The following is a 22,351-nucleotide window of genomic DNA, read 5'->3' as shown; positions in this document are numbered from 1 at the left end:
CTTTCTGCCCCGTTTGTCTTTGATCCTGTGTATTTGTGGCTCTGTGCTGCTCTGAACACTGCAGCAGAGGTGGCTGAAAACGGAAATTCCTTCACCTTTTTGGCCTCAGCCTCTTGAGTACTGGGCCAAGAGCTGTGTCATCCTCGTCCCTAAGAACCTCCACGTGGAGACATGCCCTTTGGTGATGAATGCTGGAGTGTTCAGAGGCTCCCAACAGGCTGAAACTAAGGGGAAGAGTTTTATGCTTACCTGCTTCAAGCTCCTTTCAGCGTGCCAGTCCAGCTCTTTGAATGTCTGTGATATCTTCAGTGGCTGGACTCCCCAGGATGCAAGCTTGGTTACATGCAGCAAGGATGGTAGTAGTCAAAGGTGCATCTGAGAGCTAACAGAGATTGCTCTTGGAAGTCTCCTGTGAGAATATCTTCAGTCAAAAAAGTAGTTATTGACTTAGCTGAAATCCTTTGTGGAGTTCATTTGCAGAGGATGTTATGGAAGAAAGTATAAATGGGTAAAAAGGGAATGAGGCGTGTTTGTGAAATCCTTCAGGCTGTTAACTACCCTGCTCTGGGTACGTCCTCTAGAACAGTAACTCCAGTAATGCTGGAAAGGTATAAAAAGCGGAAGACCACTTTTTGAGTGGTTTCTGCTGGCTTATGAGAGACAGCTCACAGGGTTACGTCAATTTGGGGTCTGACCCCGTGTGCCTGTGCTGAAATTCTCGCTTCTGCTCAGCATCTGAAGCCATCGGTGAAATAGATTTTCAAACAATTCCAACTTTGCTGTTTAAACTGGTGCAACCTTGTGTGACCATGTGTTGTGCGGCCTTAAAAAGAGCACATACACGTACGTTGGAAGGGGAAGGCTGTAAATGAGCCAGGACTGCAACCCAGACACCCCATCTTTCGTGCCTCCTGTAGCAGCCGATGAGCTCAGCATCCCCAGAAGCCCGGAGCTGCATTCTTGGCATTCCTGCAGCTCCTTAGATGTCAGTGATGTCATCGATAGCAGCCAGGGAATTGCGGATCCCAGAGGGCCTGAACTCATGTCTTAGCAAGTAAGCGTAGGAGGAACCGATTTTTTTTGTAGTGTACTGCACTGTACTAGCAAGTTTTATTGGATCAAATCACAGCAAATATATTTGCATCTACATTTCTGTCTCCTGGCAATACTACAACATCCAACAAGAGAGACACTTGTGTCCTTCACCAGCCACTCTCTCATCTCTATTTAAAAAAACTACATCTGAGCAATAAAACAATGGGAGGCCAGTATGGTACATGATTAAAAAGCAAGTAATTTATTCCTTTAGCGATTCAATCTTCGCCCTGATGCCTGGGACCTGCTGACAATACATCATATTTCAAGCACACAATTGCCACCATGTGAAGACATCAGCCCTTCTCTGGAAAGCATCCCTTGGAAACTCTATCTCTTAGCCTGTGAAAGAGACGCTTTAGCATTTTCTGTGCAGGACAAAATGCCTCATTTTGGGAACATGGGAGCAAAATTTTAACAGAAAATATAATACTTTCATTATCTGGCCTTTCCTACAAAGACCTTTTGGATGATGGCATACCAGCACTGCTGCATCCTCCTCGTAGGCATGGGATGCATCAGTTCAGGCTGCTGCTGTCGCTGGGAGTTTTAAACCCTGGGTTGGACTGGAGCAGAGGTTTTTTAACAATGGTCTGCAGATACCTTGAAGCCATGGTAGCTCAGTCTGCAGATGGTCTAGTGAACAGTATTAAATAGCATTTTATAGCCTGAAGTTCAGTGGTGAGGGGGACCGATGGTCCATGAGGCATGTTTCTATCTGAAATTGAGATTTCAGGTTTTTTTTTCTACTTGTCTTTAGGAAGTTGCTTCTGACAGAAACTTCCAGGAGCAATGCACTGTGCAAAGGTTAGCTTCTGCTCTCACCAAACCTCCCCAGGTTTCTGTGGGTGCAGGACTGCCAGTAGGATGGAGCCATCCTCTGCAGCTGCGGTATTTCCTGCCTCGGAAGCAGTTTGCTCTGTAGCCTCAGTGCTGCTTGAATGTGGCTCTGTGTTGCTCAGCTGTAATTAGAGCAGCTTGCCAGTTCTTGATTTCATCCCTTCGTTTCAACGGGATTTCCAGACTTGGTGCAGTTTGCCCCAGAGAGCTGGGGCTTGTTTTCTAACCCAAATCTAGCCAGACCTTATACCTACACCTGCATTTTTTCAGCTACAAATAACAATGGAAGTGATTTTATCTAATCTCCCACCACCTGGTTTGTTCTTGTCCACACTCTTAGGCACGAGGGTGTTGAAAACGCTTTTGGCAGGAGTAGCTTTAAGCTGCGTAACCACCAGCATTAACACAACCACCCAGGCTATGTGTAAAGAACGAGGTATGGATGGCAGCGACCTTGTGCAGGGAGGGAAACCTGGACAGCCAGAGCTCGTGGGCTGTGTGGTGTCCTCCAGTAAAGTCTGGAAGCCAGCACAGGCAAGGCCCTAGGTGAGGAAGAGCCCATCCTGCATGGACCCCTGGGGCACGAGGGCCTTTAGGAACCTCTTGGGTGTTCCTGTGTGTCTATGTGATTCGGCAGCCAGTCCCCAGGACACCTCGCCAGAGCAGATCTGTGACTTTCTAGCTTGTGTTTCATGATTGAACACTGAAGGCCCCTCCTCTACGCCGGCATTTCGGCGCTGTGCTTTGGAAGGACTCCAGACCAGCAGTGAAGGGCTCTTTGATAATATCTGACGGGCGGGTAAGAATTTTGGGCAGCAGCCAAGGTACACATTGCCTGTAATCGTTAACTCAGTCTGTAAACAGTTCAAACGGCACTGAAGAGGCCGTCAGTTATTACATTAGAAAAAAGCCTTTCATCTCCCCGCGCAGAAGCCAGCCGTACAGTACTGGCCCCTGCTGAGCCAACTGTAGCTGCAGGTCTGCAGGCAGGGCAGGCAGTGCTTGGTCATACAATGAGCGCTGTGCTGAATGGCTGACCTTCAAACCTTCAGCGCTGAAGCAATAACTAAATCATTAGTTTCCTTTTGTTCTGCACCTGGCTGAGGCAATGGAGCCCAGGGATATTCAAGGGGGAGGGGATCAGGCAATGTTCCCCCTGGGGTGCAGCGCCAGCCGGGAAGGCTCAGCAGGGGTGACTCCTCCACCCCATGCCCATCTCCTGCCTGCATTTTTTCCCAGGTTCATGTGCAATCATGGCAAATGCCCATGTTTCACTTGTGACCAGGTAAGGCTTCCCCGCACCATTGCTGGTTTCTCCAGAAATGGCCACAATGGTGGTTCAGATCCATGTCAGGGCCCTGCAATCTCCAGGCAATGGTGGAGGCAACACTGCTGCTGAGCTTCATCTTCAGAAAAGTCCTGGAGGATTCCCCAGTCCACGTCAACCTCGGGAGAGCCCTATGGCCTCCTTCCAGGAGCAGTTCAGCCCTCCTGGAGATGTGCGATGCTTCAGAAGAAATTATGGCATAATCTGCCCCAAGGAGAATTTCCTTGTCACTCTTTGCTCTTCTAGATCTCATCTGTCCTTTCTAGAAGAGCAAGGATGCTCTTTCTGGCATCCACTTTCAGGGCTTTAACTTTGAAACCCATTGTGGAAACTTGCTCATTGAGGAAACGATACTCCAGTCTCTGCGGTAAAGTGATCTGGGTTTAGGTGAGTCTTTGTATCTGGCCCATCACTGCAGAGTTGCTTTTAGGGTCAGAGCTGTCTCCTATAAAGGTGCTTGACATATCCGTTGTGGAAGACCTCGTATGTCTGTGCTACCTGTAAGTTGGTCCCAAGTGACAATACAGCTTTGTGCTTTGAGTGGTAGGAAGGATGCCACTGGGCTGCCGTGTTTTCTGCAGAGCTTGGGTTTTGCCAGTGCTCTGAGCTGTTGCTGAGGGGGAAGACTTGCATGACCTCTGTGGAATAGTTTTAACCTCCGAATGACTGTCAGCACGGTGCAGAAGGTCACTGTGTAAGAGGGCCTTGAAGTATGGAGATTGCCAGTGGCATTGGACCCCAGAGTGGGGACAAGTTGAGCCTTCTAAGTTATATGAGATGAGCAGGTCAACATGGGTTGGATGCTGTTCATTGGGTTTTGAATCCAGACTGCTTGCAGCGTGCTTGGAGGCAGCAGGAGTGTGAGCTGTTCTCCCATGACTTCGGCCAGCTTGCCTTTACTTTCCTTTAGTGGTGTGAGTCAGGGCTGACCAGAGAACCTCCCTTTGCCCTTGATGTTCCAAAATGGATGTGTGGACCAGAGAGAGAGAGCTTAACCAGACATTGTGATGAAACTTTGCCAAAGATTTCCTTGTTGGCCCATACTATCACCATGGTAGCTATGCTACGAGAACTGACACTTGCTCCCCCTGTGTTGGACCTCTCTGTCCATAGGAGAGCAAACTTCAGCAGAGCTGTCAGTAGGACAGCAAGGTGTGTAGTGAGAGTTTTCTCCAACACCATGGCCATGCTTGTGTAATTAGACAGAAAAGATCCAGACTTAGTGACTCATCTAAACCATTTAACTCTGCACATGTGATAATCAAATAAACATCCCTCTTGGGGTTCAGCACTTCTCTTTGTTGCTCACCAGCTTTGTAATAAAAAGGAGAAGGAGATGCAGTTATTGATTAGGGACTGGTTTGGTGTATCAAACCCTCAGGCACTGCTGACCCTAGAGACGGGCCAAAGATAGGGAAGCTCATGAGCACATATAAGGGAACAAGCATAGGAGTATTGCATTGGCAGCTTGTAGATCCTTTGTCTCCTCTCCCACTTCTTGCCACTCCTTCAGGGGACTCGGATGGTTGTCTGAGCTATTCGCACATTGAGATAGGGCCTGAGTCTCTCTAAGAATAATGTGTTTGTTATCAGTGAACGTGTTTGTCTGTGACTCACATGTGGGTAAGGTGTGTTTGCTGTTATAACAGCTCTTGAAACTTTATGCAGGTAAATTAAAAAGCCCCATATCCTGATGGCTAAGCTTCATGCCCAGGAGTCATGGAAGCTGCAATTTCTCCTCAGGCCCCTTGAAACACTCTGCCATTCTCTTCCTTTTCCAACCAGCCATTTCCATTTTCTTCATAGTTAACATCCACTTCATCTCCCTGCCTCATCCCTGCTCATTCTCCTATGTCCTTCCAGCAGCATCCCACAGCGCTTTTCAGCTCCGCTGTAGCTGCATGCTGGCCTCCTGTACCCTTGGTAGCATCCCCTCATTCCTGCTGCTGTGTCTGTGAGGAGAGTGACAGCTACATAGTGGAGTGATCTTGGTGTAAGAGGGGCTTCTGTTGAGCTGATAGAGCTGAAGCATTAATATAAACTGGGAAGAGCCTCTCTTGTACGGGAATGAAGATGTTCATGCAGCATGAGCACTGGGGGAGGCCGGGGGAGGAGGATCTGGTGACTGGGGTGTCCCAGCACAGCAGCATAGCTGGCAGGAGCATTTCTTGGGCTTGCCCCGTGCCGTGGGAGCACAGCACTTCCCCGCATAGCATACTGAGCCTGCTAAGGACTGTCAGCGCTTCAGTGATGCAGCATGTAACTGAGAAGACTGGGGAAGCACACGTGCCCTGTTCCCTCCCAGCCACGCAGAGGTCCCCAGAGGTTTCCCTGGTGCCAGCAGTTGTGACTGTGTCTGTGCTCTGAAACTTCTGGGAGAGGCACCATGCAGGTGCACATCTGGCTTTCAGAGCTGGTACCTCTGCCCTGCTCCTTCCTGCAGCAATCCTATCGCAGGTTCCCCATCTCTGTCTCCTGATAGATGCCAGGAGAGGATCTTGCCCAATAATTCTCACAGCAAGGTCATTGTTAGCAGCAAAGACAGGGAGGAGGGTAGTAGAGCACTTCCACTTGTGCTTTTGAAGCCTATGAAGGAATATAAACCTATGAAAGAATATAATTTATTTAGCTCAGAGCCTCACTGACAGATTTCAGCAGGGAAGAGAGTGTATTAAGCCAGACATTGATATCCACAAATATAGAAATGTCACTATTCTGCCCTCACGAGCTTGTGCTCTGTGACAGAGACACGGCACAACTGAGTGAAGCAAGCAGGTCAGTGGGGAGTGAGCATCTCTGAACAAGCAGACATGTCATGGTGATGCCCAAGATGCTGCATACCCTCAAAAGGCCTCTGTGCCTTAAGCTCCTGGCTTATCTCCTTGTGATGCCAGGCTTTTTTCTGTTTTGTTGTGTAGCTTACCTGTGAGGGAGGCTTTCCAATGTGGCATTTTCATCCACTGCAGGCTGCGGCATCAATGCTGTACGCAAAACGCTCCTGGCATGAGGTGCAGCAGTGGGAGGGCTTGCTGTCCTGAACAAAATCACTGCACACGTCTCCAGGCCCTGTGCGCTTCAGTATTGCCCCAATGTCTTGCATGGGTTTACAGCTGCTGGCATGCCTGCAGGAAGGAGGACAGGAGAACTGGTGCTGGGTCACAGTCAGAAGTCACACAGCTGTCCCCCATAGGTAAGGCAGCGGACAGCCCTGCTAAGGTTCTGCAAGAGCCCACGGGGTGAAAGAAGCTCTCCCGGCTCTCTGGCACTGACCACAAATCTCAGCTTTATTCTATTATTTGGTTTCTAGCCCAAATATCTGTGGGAAATGTCTTCCAGTGGGAGGGTGAGCATGCAGCCCGTGATGCTGCCTGGTGAGTGCTCACGCAGGTGCACCAGATGCGGGGCAGAACCCCCATGGCTGCAGTTCCCCTGCACAGCCCCAAAATGTGCAGCTAAAGGGCAAATACCAAGTGATGCTCCTCTGCAGCTCCCCGGCTGCTGGCAGGCTGGGCTCAGAGACAGCTGGTGTCCACATCTTTGTATTTAACAGCTCTTTGTAGTCTTTTGTTCCATGAATTCTCCATATTATTCATGATTTTACATAGCTCTAACATATGCCATCTCCACTAAGCTGAAGAATTCTTGTTCATTTAATCCCTTCTTGTACAGAAGTAGTGCCCTCTGTTTAAGATGGAGTCAGCAGGACTTCTTGTAATATTCAAGATGTTGACACACTGCAGCTTTATCTAGTAGATTTTCTTTCTTTTTTTTTTTTCTTTAATTTTTTTCCAGTAATGCCTAGCAGTCTATTTGCCTTTTGACTGCTTGGGGTGATTCAACAACAGTTTCCATAAAACTCCCTGTCATGACTCCAAAATCTTTCCTGTTTCTTAACAGCAAACCTAGAGCTCACCCCTGTGTAAAATAGCTGGATATATTTTTTCATGTTTGCATTTTTTAACATATTTTATCAGTCCATCACTCAGTATCCAGTTTTTATATTTTGCAGCCAGTTTTAATATTTACCTACTTAAATATTTATGTATTATTGAAAAACTTGGCCCCTTCACCATTCCTCTCATTTTCCAAATCCTTTGTGAATATTTGGACAATACAGTTTACTTCTGGAACTGTCCTGGTAAGTTCACTCCATTGTAAAGGCTGACCTGCTTTTTTCCCTCTTCTTAGTTCTGGAGATGACCCTGGGTCATACTGCATGATGTTCTGTCGTCTTCCATAGCCTTGACCTTGTAGGAGAACAGAAGAGGAGATACCAGTGTACAGCATTAACTGAACTACCTTTACTCCCACACTTACTGATTGTTTTCAGGATCCCCATGGGTCTGTGAAGCATCACTCTCCTTTTCCAAAGCACTGTTAGTTCTTCCTTTCTCTTCCTCGTACTGTTTTCTACCACTTTTTTTTGGTGGGGAAGCCAGGATTTTTGATCTGCCTTTCCCTACATCGCTCATAAGTTCTTCAAATTCAGCTTGGTATTTGCAACCTGGAATTTTTCTGGTATTGTGGTCAATTTAGTGATGAGTTATATGTTGGTGTTAACAGTTCACCAGTTTCATCTGTTATTTTTTGAGAGCCCTCTGATGAATGCTATCTTGTCCTGTTCTCTTCCTCTCTTTCCATACCCCTTACTGGTTAGTTATAAATTTTTTACGGATACTTCAAATAAATCAATCCTTTTGACTCATCCCCCATGAAGGAAGTGTGTGAAATACTCTATGAGTTCCCTTACAGAGAAAACTGAGGCTGTCAGGGACTTTGCTTCTCCAAGTCCTTTTTTAGCCCTTGTCCCTAAAGACTCTTTCTGAACAGAAAGGGGAACAGAAATGTTTAAATGCTTCTTGGGGGGGGGTGGGTGGGGAGCGAATCCTCTCTTTTCCATGAGCATAGTCAATTCAGTGAGAATTAATAGGCTTAGACTGCAGCAAGACCAGTTCAGATCAGGCTTTAGAAAATACTTCCCGGTGTGGAGGAGAAGGCAGCCCTGCCTGGCTTGCCTGTAGTGGGTGAGGAGTCTCTGGTTTTGGACGTCTCGAAAACAGGTTGAGCAAGTGTCTCCGAGGAATGTTTTAGGTCTGGCTGATCCTGCCTTCGGGCAGCAAAGTGGGCTAGATGACCCCTAAGGGTCATCTTTTTTTCCGACTGTTTTCTAAATGAAGCCCCCAAGTGAGAATTGAGCACCTCGCTATGCCTGGCTTTCCCCGGGACCTTTCCACATCCCCTGCACTGCTGCAGGGATGCTCCTGGCTGCTCTGTACAACCTGTGAGTGGTGCTGGCGTGGTGGGAGGGGCAGGTTGGTGTGAAGATAGTGGGTCTAGCGGGAATAAAGTGGCAAAGATGGCAAGGATAAGTTAGAAAAGAGAAATTCAGTATTTTAGGAGAGATGGTGTGTATGGAAAAGGTAGAAAAGAAGGAGATGCCATAGGGTAAGGAAACAGGAAAAAAAATAATGTGGTAGCAAGCACATATGGATGCAGTGGAGCTCTGCATCCTGCTGAAGGGTGACAGGAGGGATGTGGTGGCAGGGAGAGATGGAGTGACAAAGCCAGGGGGTTCACAGGTCTGGTTGACAGTCTTACAGGCAGTGTGAGGGCTAGGGTATGGGCAGAGTTGGCAGGGCTGAATTGCCCAAGACTGGGTCCAAACCCTGTCAGGGAACTAGCTAATCCCAACCCCACCTCTGGGATCCCAGCAGCACAGAGCCAGAAAGGAATCATCCTGGGAGAAGGGTCTGGCAGATCATTGATGCGACTTCAAACAGGGAAGCCCCAGCTGGAGCAGCACTGCGGGATCCAGCGTCAAAACCCATCGAGGTCCTTCTGCAGACTAGGAGCCCCCAGTAGTGAGGAGTGCTGGTTCAGGACTGTGATGGGATTTAGGCAACATGCACAAGAACTCCTTTTATTTTGGATATGAACATACCTCCTCTCTCCAGTGACTGGATTTTGCCTGTCCTTCATCTACTAGATCAGAGAGGCTTTCTGTAAGAAGAAACGGCTTCTTGGTTGTGGCAGTCGGTGCTACAGAGGTGCCCAGCCCAGCAGAGTGGGGGATGCTCTGCCTGCAGAAACCCGTTGCACCTGCTGTCAGTGAGCCCGTCTACAGCCACGTACGCACAGGTCTGGTTTCGGAGGGAGTGAGGGATCCTGACTCTGTAGCCAAGGCCACCTCTTGAGGCATGAGTCCTCTCCATTGAGGAATCTCACAATACTTGGTTTTCCACATCATCCTTAGATTATTTTTCGAGCCTACTCTTGTCCTGTGAGCACTATGTGCAACCATGATCGCTTACGTGAAGTGCCAAGAAATGCAATTGTAGGATGTAGACAGTAACAGCCAGTTCTTGCTGCTTTGCTGCTGCTTGAGGAGTTGCCTGTATAGCATCAAATGGGAGGAGAAGATGGTAGGAAGAGAGAGAAGAGGTGGTTTGGAGCAGAGACGAATGGAGCATGTTGCTTGGGTGGATGATGTGTGTGTCCCTTGCATGAAGAAGAATCCTCCCGAGCTGCTCCCTGGTCATCTTGTACAGGGTGCTCAGGAAGGCACCTGGACTCTCAGCCTCCAGACATGATTAGCGTCTGATGAGGGGCTCGTCACAGGATAATGAGGGGGCAACTAGTCTGCCGCAGCTCCATGGGCAGCTGCTCACATGAGGAATGGTCTCAGCTGGCAGGGATCCTGCGTGGCTGTTGCTCTCCCGGCGCTGTCGGCTGCCTGCCATGCCCTTTGTGGATGCAGTTGTGCCTGGGCAAGAATGCCTGAGGCAAAGGCCCCTTGCTTGGCCAGGGAGCGTGGGTGTCCCAGGGGGAAAGAGGAAAAGACCACTGTGCCCAGTCTTAATAGAAAATCAAAGGGAAGGTTTTGGTGCATTCCTCAGCAGGTCTTTTCCAGATTTATCAACTGGGTCCCCTTCCAGAACAGCTGCCGGCATTTTATATATGCTCCTCATGCTCATTTGGAGCTGCAGAAGCTTAGCTCGTTACTCTATTCCCAGTGTTTATCATTAATGCTGCAATCAGGCCCAGCAATCCTCGTCACAGAGAGACTGCTCCATGCTCAGCATGCAGGACTGTCCCTCACCCTGTAGAGTCACTGCCCCAGGAACGTCACAGCACCCCAAGCCATTCCCACCCAGGGTCAGACACAGCTCCAAGCAGCGCCGGGAGGTGCAACTTCTTCCCCAGCACCGGCGGCCTGGGCTCCTCCAGGGTCTGGGAGCAGCCTGGTGACGGCTTGATAATGCCAGTGGGAGGGTTATCTCTGAATTATTAGAAGTATCATGAGACATGCTGTTTGCATTTCCTGTTTTGTGTTTTTCTGCAATTATTAAAATGATACATTAACCAAAAGCCAGTGAAGCAGAGTATGAAAGTAATGACATTGCTTGGTAAAGCCAGCAGGATCACAGGCACTTCAATGCCGTGTTGGTGGGGGCAGTGCCTGCCATTGCTCAAGTGAAGCTCAGGATTATTTGGGAGCCCTTCCCTGAGTGCTCCCAAGTCATAACAGATTGGATTGCTTCCCCAGAAACTTGAATTTCTAGAGTTTATGGTGCTTGGCTCGGTACAATTGCACTCTCTCTAGCATCTTTAAGTCTGAATTATGTAGCATTTTGACATTTTTCTTCTAATATCACTATGGATTAGAGAGGAAGACTCTAAGAGAAAGGTGGATGAGGGACTGCCAGTCCAAGGCACACAGCAGTTCATCAGTGCTGAGGTGCCCTGTGCAATATTTTAAAGTGTAGCAGGTTATGTCTTAGCTCATGCTCTTGGTGCCATCTCTTACACCTTGGTCTCTGAGCTCCTGAGGGTTAGGTGAGAGTCTGGGGTTTGATTTCTTTGTGCCCTTGTGACTAGAGGCGTTACCTACCTCAAAATCTAGGCAACTTGCAAATGTCTGTGGTTGTGGGTTTGTTGTGGTTTTGGTTGGGGTTTTTTGGTGTTTTTTTTTTTTTTAATCCTCACCATTTTAACTGGCTTTCACGACTTTGTAAGACCTATTCTTGTCTTGTAGCCCAAGACTTAGTGCTACAAAATGTAGCACTATGATTTTGTAGTGCCTCCTGATTTTGCAGTGCCAGGGTGCTTGTGCATTTGGAATTGGTGCCGGCTTGTATCACAGCACAGGCTGCACGAAACCACCCCCGTGACCGCCAGCAGCGTGCCTTGCACTTTTCTAATGGGTATAACCATGCGACCAAAGGGGCAACCTCTGCAAATTACGCCCCCCCCCCCCCCCCCCCGTGGAAACCCCCATGCCCGCGGGCTCAGCGTAGGCGCAGGCAGACAGCCAGCACGGGGGGGAGGGGAGGGCTGCTCGGGGATGGGGAGTAACGGAGCTCTGGTCCCCGGCAGGAGCCTCCGCCGGGCTCCAGCCGGCCTCCGGGGGTCTTTGGCGGCCGCAGCCGGGCTCGGAGCGGCCCCGGGGGTGCCCCGCAGCTCCCCCCCCCAGGCCCCCGGCCGGGGCTCGGCCCGTGAGCTCGGGGAGGGGCAGGATCCGGCCAAGAGCCCCATCAAGCGGTGGCAGCTCCTGCTGCAGCCCCGGGACTTCGCCGGAGCTGTTGGGGTGAAGACCGGCATCTCTTGGCCCCGGGAACGGTGGGCTGGGAGCTGGTGGGGAGATGCAGGGCAGGATGCTCCGACCTGCACCTGGACCAGCTCCGAGCACGCAGCCCCGGCCAATTTTGGCACCGTCCACCCCGACCTCTCTGGCCGTAGAGGCTCCGACAGGCAGAGCTTTTCTCTCCCTGTACCCAGGAGGGCCAATGAGGTCGTTTTGCATCTCCAAGCAAGCAGCGGTGCTCCCTGTCTCCTTCAGCTTTCAAAAGCTTCCATATAGATGGCTGCATGTGAGCAAATTGGCCACGCTCCTTTATTGTCAGCAGCGAGAAATGGGCATGGTGCAACTTTTCCTGAAGGATGTGACTAAAAACAGCCCAGGTGGGTCATGCTCCCTTTCAGGACCTGTTCCTGTGACCCGCTCGGACAATAAAAGGCAACATCAGCATGTCTGTAGTTAGGTGAAATGAGCCCCATTCTCCCTTGCCCCCACTGTGGGATTTCTGCAATAAGTAGCTGGCAGGGAGGAGGAAACATCATCTGGCTGTTCCCGAGCCAGCCCTGTTCCCCACCTCCTGCCAGCCCTGTGCTGAGGGGTGAGCACACATCTCTGGGTGCCCTAGGTCCATGCTGGGGTATGCAGCAGCCTGAGGATGGGAGCAACGCTGCCTTGCAGCCCCTGGGGCAACAGGGCCAAGTGCGGATGGAGGGTGAGGAGTGCCCTTGGTCTGCTCTGATAATTCTTCCCCCTGTTTTTAAATCTGCCAAGACAACAGCCTTTTTTGCACAGCACTGGGATGTTGTTGCAGGATTACCTGCAGGGTAGGCAAGCCTTCTGGGCGTGCTTCTGGATGGACACCAGATACAAAGCCTGCCCTCATCCTCCTGGTTTATAATGTAATGAGCTTTCTTGCTCCTTTCCCACACTTCCACACACTGATGCAGTAGCAAAAGCTGTCCAGCAACCGTAGTATTTACAGGCTTTTCTGTACCATAACCTGTGTGCTTCATACACCACAAGGTAGACATAGAGGAGGAAGCCAGACAGCTTTTTCAGGAAGAGCTTGGAGGCCTCATGCAAGATGGTAACAGGTGAATTGCAGTTTCCTTCAACCTCCTGCCATCCATCACAAGATCATCATCCCTCTACAGCTAGATTGAAAAATCAGAGGCAATTCCACACTTTCCAGGCAGGGATCCAAGCAGCGCTCGGTGGATGTCATCATGACAGTGAATGCACAGGAATGAGGTGCGGCCATGGGCCGAAGGGACTGCCTGTCTGAGCTCTGCCTTGGTGGCAGGACAGCCTCACCTCCAGTGGACTTGACCACCAAAACCCAAACCAAGTGCCACTGACGGGAGCGAGCCCCACAGCTTGTGTCCCTGTAACATGCTGGGGCATGCTGTATCCTCTTCTGTAGGATGCTCTGCAGAGGCGTGTACCCAGACCTGGTGCCTCGACCCCATCCTGTCTCAGCTCCCCGCTGCCAGTGGTTTGGCTCAAGCTGAGGAATGTTTTTCCAGGACTCACTGGGGATGTGGTTCTTGGGATCTTTTCCTCTCCTTTCTCATTCCTGGTACTTCTCTACCTGCTTTCAGTTTTTTCACTCCTTTTGGCTTCTCCTCTGCAAATTTATCATAAAGTTGTTGGGTTTGGTGGCTGAGAAACAAGAAGTGCTGAATCTTTGAGGGCACCAGAAGTTTTTGTTGTGGTCACTTCGCCTTGCCCAGAGCACTGGCAGGGAGCAAGCTGGCAGAGAGTCCTGTGGCCCGACCATGCCGGCAGTCCTTGCAGCACCGGGACCTGTGCTGGTGGGATGTTCCGTCCCAGAAGTCAAGGGCTGTGGTCTCATGGGCTGCTCTGGCTCTGAATATCTGTGACTTAGACAAAGCCAGACCTGAATGCAGCCTGGGATAGGAACTCTGCCTTTCTCTGGGACATTTTCCTGGTGGACTGAAACTTTGACAGTGACTTGCTTTTTGTGGCATTCAAAGCCTCACTGACTCTCAGACAAGGCCATGGGATGTAGCAGTGGTGGTGATGCCCACCGCAGGGGTGTCCTACACCCTCTGAGCAGGGCCTTACAGCACAGAGTTTGTGGTGGGCTTGAGTCATCCTTTGCAGTGCTGAGCCCCAAGATCTGAGTTTGCCTTTGCTTTTGTCCTGCAGTCCCACCCATTGTCCCTGTGCAACACCAGTGAGGATGAACACACCGAATCGGGATTCATCACCATCGTCAAGCTTGAACAGCCGGATCGGGATCCCAACCCCTGCCTATCGCTGGCTAACAAGGTAGGTGCAAAAATGCCCCCAGTGGCACCAACCTGGGAAGTGAAACCCGTGGTGCAGGAAAGAGTAAGAGTGGGGGGAGGCAGCAGGGTTGGAAAGAGCTGTTGGAAGGTGGAGAAAAGGACAAGGACAGACCAGGGTCCTTGGGAGGAGGCTTCCTTTGGGAGAGATGCTGTGCCAGCCATCCCCAATACCCACCCCTCCTTATCTTCTGAAGTGCCTGGCTTTCTAAAAGGTGTGGATTTTCCCTAACCTGACTGCTCTGGGATGCTCAGACCTTACCCCAGCATCCCATAGGCTTTACTGCCAGGCAGCCTCATGCCCCTCCTGTTTTGCAGCCTTGCATTGCTTGCTGGCCTGTTGGGAGGATTTATGTTTCTCCATGTCCTCTGTCCTTTGGGAAAACATGGATACAGAAAACATCTTCTGTGGCTGTCTTCAAAAATAATACTGTAATACTTCACTGGATGAGGCACATGAAGAATCAGCGCTGAGCAATTCAGACAGACACGAACCAGACGAACTAGTGGTGGGACATGACTCGTTAACAGCACAGGCCACTATCTACCCAACAAAGGGATGGGACATCTCAGAGGTCTTCAGATCAGGTCTCCTGTGAAAGAGGAACCTTAGTGAAACAGTAGTTACTGCGTCAAAAGCTGAGGTAACTGGTACAATTCTCTGGTAATAAGGAAGTCAGGTAGGAACGAGGGTCATTTTCAGCCTTAAAATCTTTGTGTCTCTGATAATGTTAGCCTTATCCATGCAACTTTAGCTTTTTCTTCAGTGATTCACTGGGTCCTTTTATTGTCTCTGTACAAAATGTGTTATTTTCCACAAGCACTGTACAAAATCAAGAACTTCTTGTTTAGCTCTTGGCTTTATCTGGATTGCATTCAGGTGACGCCACCCCTGTTGTCTGCTTTCTGCTGGTAGTGACATGCTGGGGATGGGGACAGGGTCCTTTTCTGTCCTCCCTGCAGCTTGGCTGAAGAGGGCAGGCAAAACTTGTACCAAGCACTTGTTCCTGCACAACAGGTTTTTTTTCGCAGAGGCTGGGGCAACGAAAGCAAGGAAAGGGATGTGATGCTGTGAAGGATTTGCCACCTCGGGGCTGCTTCCCGCCAGCTGTGTGGGCAGCCAGGCAGCAATGCCTATCCCTTTCTGGGCCAGGGTGGAAGCTTAAGTTTGGTTTGCTGCTGCTCTGGAGCTGATGCCAGCTGTTAGCACAAGCCAGTACTGTGTGTGCTGGAGTTACTGATCTGCTATGAGTTAACCCCACATCTGGAAAATGGCCTGGCCCCACCTGTGAGTGCTAATGATGCAAGAGGATGGTGGGATAAAGAGCAAACCCAGTGCAGCTTGTGACAGACATGATAGCAAAGGCTCTGCAGGTGCCTTAGGGAGCACAGCTGGGTACTCCAGCACTCCAGTGTCCATCCAGACATGACCATCACATTATAGTGGTCCCAGGCTGCTGCATCTTACAGGGGGGGATGCTGGGGGTGGAGGCAGCAATGGCTGGTTTGGTCAGTGCAGCTACTGTGGAGGATGTTGAACAGGAGGAAGGAGCAGCCTCAAAGACTCATCTTCCACTTAAGTACCTAAAAGGTTTAAAAAATGGTTTGCTAGTTTTGTCCTTAATCTTTGAGTCTCTGATTGCAGTACTGGAAGTACCAGTGTGTTATTGAGTCCAGGGCTCAGCTGAGGAAGGTCTGCACAGGGAGGAAAAGACATGGTGCATTGCTGCACTGTGGTCATCCTCACTAGCCTTGATCACTTCTCCAGGACCACTAACCCCTCCAAAGCAAATAAACCCCTCAGTTCATTGCCGTGCTCATGACTTGATAGAGTGACAGTTCATTGGCCTTTAGTCATCATTGCTTTGTTACCAGAGCTGAACCCAACACTATTTTGAGATGCAGCTGAACATGACATTGGTTGTCATCCTGCCTGAAGGTAGTCCTGCTCCAAGATCTCATCCAGGAAGGCTCACAGCTCTTCTCCCCCCAAATAGGACTAGTTTAGCCATGAAATACAGGCAGATGCTCCTTAAGCTGGCCACATCCCTAGACCCTGCCTTGTACTTTGGTTTCTCCATCCCCCTGCAATTGCTGTCTGGCTGCTTCTCCATCTTCCTGAAGGCTCTGCCTTCCCTCCAACATCATACAGATCTCTTCCTCAAAATCCCTGGGCAACACTTCCCCTCAAGAGCAGGGATGTAGCTGTGGGATGTGGCTGGTGCTCGCTGGAGCAGGACCCTTGTTTTCCTGGCATGTGTTTCTTGTGGTAGAGCTTTGCATGTTGAATTGCAGCGCTGTATCGATGATAAAAATAGCCATGTGCAAAGTGTTATCATAACCTCTGCTTTAGCTGTCACCCAGCCAAGCAGTGCACACAGACAACCCTGTCCAGCCCAGCACGATGATAACTCCACCAGCCACCAGATGCACTTTTCTGCTTCTCCTCTCTTAAATTCTAGCACTGCTTCAGCATCCAAAGCTAAAACCAGTAGGGCAGGTGTTTGGTCTGCAAGGGGAGAGGAAGGCAAGGAAAATACCCCTGGAATCAATTCAAAGTGATTTATTTTTCTTTCTGATGCATCATTTGTCATTTTTTTGGCGTATTTTTTTCTCTGAGTGAACCATTGATTGTAAGACTGGTTGACAGACTGCTGAAACCTGCTGTAAATACGTATTTGCACCAAAAGTGTTTCAGTCCTCAAAGAGGGAGGTCAGCTGTACCATGTGGCTGAAGAGATCCGACGCAAAGACAGCAAGCACTCAGAAAATTATTGCAGCAAGCAGGTTGTGAATAGCTTGAACTAAAGTTGTGTCCTTTGCGACAGGAATCAGAATGATGTTGGGAAGAGTCACTTGTCCAGCGTCAGTTGTTCATTTCCCCATTGTCGGTGTCTTTAGCAGGATAAAATCTTTGTAGAGCTGTTCATTGTTCATCAAAGCTTGACTGGCTTCAATGGGTGGAAGTCACTACCTGAAAGTCCTGTTTCTTCTTCGGTTCTGGCAAACACTGAGGCTCCTTTGATCCCAGGCAGGACCCCAGTCTCTGTTCCCTGCCCCGAGCCTCTGATCCCACTTTTCCAGCTTCCCCATCCGGTATACCAAACCCGAGAGTGTCAAATCCTATCAGCAACTCAGAGCCGTCAGCCCTCCTTCCCTGGTCTTCCCAACCATCTGCACCTCCATTCACATCCTCATCCCTGTCCCCAGACCCAGGCACCCACCTCTGGCACCCTGCTTCTCCCCAGCGAGGTGCGTGGAGGTGACCAGCACCTGCAAGTGACGGATAGAGCTGAACCTGCTCTACCGCTGCTTGCTGCGCCAGGAATGCCCCTTCCCTTGGCTCAGCCGGCACCCTGCGTTTGATACTGCAGCTGGGAAGCGGCGGCACTGACCTCTGGCCCCCGAGCTGGGGTTTGGCAATGCAGTGGGTAAACTGCTGCAGCAGCTCCAGCAGTTCCCTGTTTGCACAGGCGCTCGGGGACGCACAGATCAAAGGGCTCCACATGAGTAACAGCAGCCCAGCCCTGCGCTTTGTTCACGTTCCTGTCTCACTTTCACAAGAGGTTGCCTCTGCCTGCCTGGAGGGCTTGAAGGGCTTGGTGGGAGGACGTGGGTAACCCCACAAGGTACTCCAGGCAGTGTGGTTTGACCTCACCAGGGTGGTATGTATACTCATTTGGGTGGGTCTCAAAGCTGTTCTCCTCAGACCGCAGCAACTGGTGGGCTCTGAAAAGCCATCTCACTCCTAATCCTAGACCAGACCTGCAGCCCAGGCATCGCCTGAGCTTCTCCCTGATGAATGTGGGGTACAGCGACCAGGGAGAGCAATGTGTATGGGAGTCTGGCCCATAGACAGCCCATGGCTGGTGCACCCATGGTGGGAAGTGGAGACCTGCAGAGGTTTCTGCTGTCCTGGGACAGGAGGGTTGTGTAGCAGTCAGCAGGGCTAATGGGGCTGCAGATCCCTCCCCAGCAAATCCAGCTCTGAAGCAAAGGGGCATATGGCACAGAGAGCTGGGGAATTTGGTGTTTAGGTTTATGGGTTGCTGTGACTGCAAGCTCACCAACTAATTTCCCTCCACAACTAGAGGGAGAAATTGTCCATGAACCACAGAGCTCTAGCAAGAGCAGGAACTGCAGCTCAACACAAGTACAGAAACTAAGGTGTAAGCTATTTTCTCAGTCTAAGCAGCAGGTCCTTCTTTCTTCTGTGAAGAGCCAGGGAGGCAGATACATATCCAAATGGTAGATGTTAATACAGATGTACAATACAAAACGTCCACTGAAGCTTCCGTTCTTTTGGACAGGCAAAGCTGGCGGGGGAGCGTGGAGCCCGTGCAATCCTTTTTGACATTACCGATGATGAAAGTGCTGCTGATCAGGTACAAACCCCGTTGATATTATCTGCTAAACGCCAGTGCCCCTGTCCATCCCAAAGCATGCCCAGGTCAGGACCCACCAGCCACCAACAACACGCAGTGGGAGGTCCCAGAAGGATAACTGCAGGCTGGCTTTGAACGTTGGCTCTTACCCAGCTCATCCATGCACACAGACAGTGCTTTTCTCTTTTGCTCGCTCCGTGGCATGTCCAGATCTCCACATAGCACAAGCAGGCCAGCAGCTTGTGAACAGCACCTTGCTGCTCTTGAAGGACATTGTCTGGTCAATGGAGCTTTTCTGCCAGGACCTGGATGCTTCCTCTTAGGAAGTGACAGATTACCCAGTCTCATCTAGTCCAGACAGCCCTGGTGTACCTTAGGGGAAAGATGATTTCTTGAGTTTTCAAGCAAAAGTCATGGCCACCCTGCTATGCTGTTGGTGATATTCCTGCTGCAAGTTTAACATTGGTTTAGAAACCTCCAGAGGTCCCTTCCACCAACACTGCTGTCATCTCTGGAAAGGAATAGGTTCCTCATCGAAATAATCAAGAGATAATGAAAAGCATCCAGCATTAGATAAGAGGACGGATAGGGGAGCTGGTGCCTGAGCTTATCAAAACTCTGGGCTGACTCCTGCTCGCTGGATCCATCCCTCATGGTTTCTTCATGCACTTATAACTTAATTTCTGATGCCAGAGAAATGCAGCAGTGAGTGCAGGCCCGTGGGGTGATGCTGAGGTTGCTCAGTAAGGGTATGGGAAGTGGTTAGCGGGTCAGATGGCCACCCTGGTTCAGGTCAGTCTGGAGGAGAGGGCAGACTCGGACACTTGCTGAGCCAGCCTGCGCCAGGCTGCCAGGACCGTGGTGGAAAACTGCCAGTATGATCAGAAACAAGCAGAATGTCCTGCAGATCACAGAGGGAGGAGGGGGAACACTGATGGGTCTCACAGGAAAAGAAGAGGAAGCATCTCTGTAGTGAAGGCAGCACTCGGCAGTGTTGTTGGCCATCACCATGTGGAAGAGGAGAGACCAAGAACTTTTGCATAGGGGCTTGAAAGAGGAGCACAAGAGACACTGAGCAGTGTCCAGTTGTGCATGAGGAGGCACCATGGAAGGAAATGAAGAAAGCCATGCTGAGAAGTTGGTAAAAGAGGAGGAGCTTCCATCTGATTTCATCATAGAGGGATAGTGCAAGTTTGGGAGAGCAGCCAGTCTCTAAAGTGTGTGCAAGAAGCATTGGGAGGAACCAGATGTTCCTGGGGGGGTTGGATAGTCCTTGTTTCAGGCTATTCTGGACCATCTCTCACTGTGTTTGTTTCTTTACAGCTGAGAAAGCCCAGAGGTCTGAGTCAGCCTGTGGTTCTGATCAGGGGCCATGATGCTGAGCTTCTCATGGGTGTTGTGAACAAGAACAGAGAGGCCCACGTGAAGATAGAGGTCAAGGAGCCACCAGCTTGGGTGAGAGACACACCATTCCCACTGCCTTCTCTATCCTCCATCCCAAGCTGCTGTGCCATGGAATAGGACCTTCCCAAAGATGCTGAGCTTTCCTCCCCAGGGATGGAGATCACAGCTCTCTTTGCAGGAGCTGCCTGTCTGCAGCATTCAGATGACGTGCTGCAAATAAAGGCTTAAAAGCGCTTTCAGCGTATTTAGTTTCTTTTGCTTAAACGTCATAAGTGAGGCGAGGGGATTCCCTGTCTCTTCAGGCTCTTCAGGTGAGAGCAAGCCTTGATTTTGTGATCTTGTGCTACCTTAGACCATGGTCTCTAGGGAGCTGAGATGCTGCAAGACAGAGAAATTCCATTCCTGCTGGGATGTGCAGAAAAGACTGAATCCTTTTTCTTTTACCTGTAAAGAGAAAGGAGGTAGAGCTTGGCCAAGGATCATGTATTCAAAAGCTGATGGTCAGGAAGAGATCAGGATTCCCCTGCCTAGCCTCTAATTCCCACCCCTGCCACGCGAGAGTAATTTCTTTCCTGTTTTATCCAACAGCCAGACTATGATGTGTGGATTCTTCTCACGGTGGTCAGCACTGTGGTCGTCATCATTTTGATTTTTGTTGTCCGCACAAAGTGCCAGCTGAACAGGACTCAGGTAGGAATCTCACAGAGCAGATGTGTCTGAGCAAACAGAAACACATGAAGGGCAGGACCAGACACAGTTTGGGAAGGGAAATGCGCCTCTCTATGAACTGAAGATGTGGCCCCATGAGGCAGGAGCAGCCCAGGCACAAGTGGAGTGATCTTGAGATGGGCTGGCAGTGTCCTTCGTGTGGTGGCCTTGCTCTCCTCCTGCCACACCACCAGCACTGCAGCTTGCAGTCGCAGCACCTTTTGGAGCTTGTCCCAGCACGCAAAGCTGCAGAGCTGGGCCACAAGCTCTTGATTTCAACACTATTGTCTTTATTCATAGAGAGTAGAAGATTTAGTATTTTTAATAGAAGCTAACAAATTAAATAATCATCTTTCCAGAGTCAGATGTATTTCCAGATTTGAGAATACCCCTTTTGTCCTATAGAAAGACAAGCCTTTGGAGCTCAAAAATCCAGCACTGCTGAGTGATTTTGAATGTCCAGTGCCAGATGTCTCCTGCTGGTGACAAAGCCGACTCTGGCTAAGTCAGGTTAGACAAAAAGTCACCTCTGGAAATACGTACTGTCCCCAGATTCCTGATAATCCCATTCTGAAAATGGAAGGGCGGCGAGAAGTATGGCAATGTAAGGCTGAGCCTCTCCTTAAAGCTTCCTTTCTCCCTGGCAGGACTCTTTGCAGCAGCAGACCATGCAGGCCATTGGGCAGCTGGCCACGCGCAAGTACCAGGCAAGGTGCCGGCAGACGTCGCGATGGGACTCAGCCAGCAGCTGCAGCTCAGCCCCGGTCTGTGCGATTTGCCTGGAGGAGTTCAGCGAGGGCCAGGTAGGCTGCAGGCATGGCTGCTGGTTAGCCACAGCTCTGAGCTTCCTGGCCACAGTCAGATTAGAGCTGCAGTGGGAGCTGAGCAGTCTGGCAGGGGTGGGAGGCCCTTGGGATGTTTCCTTCAGCAACTCCTGAGGGCTGGGAAAGGACCAGCATTGATGGAGGTCTGCCTGCCCTTTGGCCAAAAAAGCCCTGCCCCTGCTGAAGTCACTTGCCTGCAGATTCAGATTCCCTCAAGATGGGTCTCCAGCTGTTGCAGTAGGGTAAAAATACCCATAATACATCCACGTTGAAATAACGGGTCAAAAGTGGGGTTTGCTTCTCCAAAGCACGCAGCCTGAAACCCTCCTATTTGCAAGGGCTAGCACCTCTCTGGACCTTCATAACCCAGAGCTGGATGCAGCGAGCAAAATCAGAGCTGCCAGGGTGCTGCACAGCCTCCTCCATGCAAAGCTGGGCTGCAGATAGCTCGCCGTTAGACATCTTTTCATCCTACAAGGCTCGCTTCTATCAAGAAGGTCCCATCCAGGTCTTGGGAATGGTTCTTCTTGCTCATGCTCCTCCTTGCTCATGCTCCTCCTCTTCTCTCCACCTCTCTCTAGGAACTGCGGATCATCTCTTGCTCCCATGAGTTTCACCGGGAGTGTGTTGACCCCTGGCTGCAGCAGCACCACACATGTCCGCTTTGCATGTTCAATATTCTTGGTAGGGCTCAGACACAGCATTTCCCGGCCAGGGATGGGCTTGGGTGCAGGGGTTGTACCAAGGGGGTCCATGTACCCTTGGGCAATGCATACATTGGTGCATCAGCAGGAGCGTGTGTCTCTGTGCACGTGGGTGTACAGGGCACTGTGTGCATGGAGAGGGGTCTTTGTGTGTGTGAGCCCCCGCAGTGTACA

General features: G+C 50.4%; 1 protein-coding gene across 1 annotated transcript in view; it reads left to right on the top strand.

The window, feature by feature from the left end:
• The window catches only part of RNF43 (ring finger protein 43), a 63,537-nt gene that overhangs the window by 29,979 nt on the left and 11,207 nt on the right, over nt 1–22,351 (top strand). The window contains exons 2-7 of the mRNA XM_030026989.2: nt 14,013–14,135; nt 18,463–18,537; nt 19,861–19,992; nt 20,530–20,631; nt 21,297–21,452; nt 22,055–22,157. Of these exons, the coding sequence (XP_029882849.1) occupies nt 14,013–14,135; nt 18,463–18,537; nt 19,861–19,992; nt 20,530–20,631; nt 21,297–21,452; nt 22,055–22,157 (691 nt within the window). The remainder of the gene's footprint in view (nt 1–14,012; nt 14,136–18,462; nt 18,538–19,860; nt 19,993–20,529; nt 20,632–21,296; nt 21,453–22,054; nt 22,158–22,351) is intronic.

This window comes from Aquila chrysaetos, chromosome 10 (genome assembly GCF_900496995.4).
Source record: "Aquila chrysaetos chrysaetos chromosome 10, bAquChr1.4, whole genome shotgun sequence".
Classification (NCBI taxonomy): domain Eukaryota; kingdom Metazoa; phylum Chordata; class Aves; order Accipitriformes; family Accipitridae; genus Aquila; species Aquila chrysaetos.
Note: the sequence above shows the minus strand (reverse complement) of the source record. Positions and strands in the feature narration are given on the sequence as shown.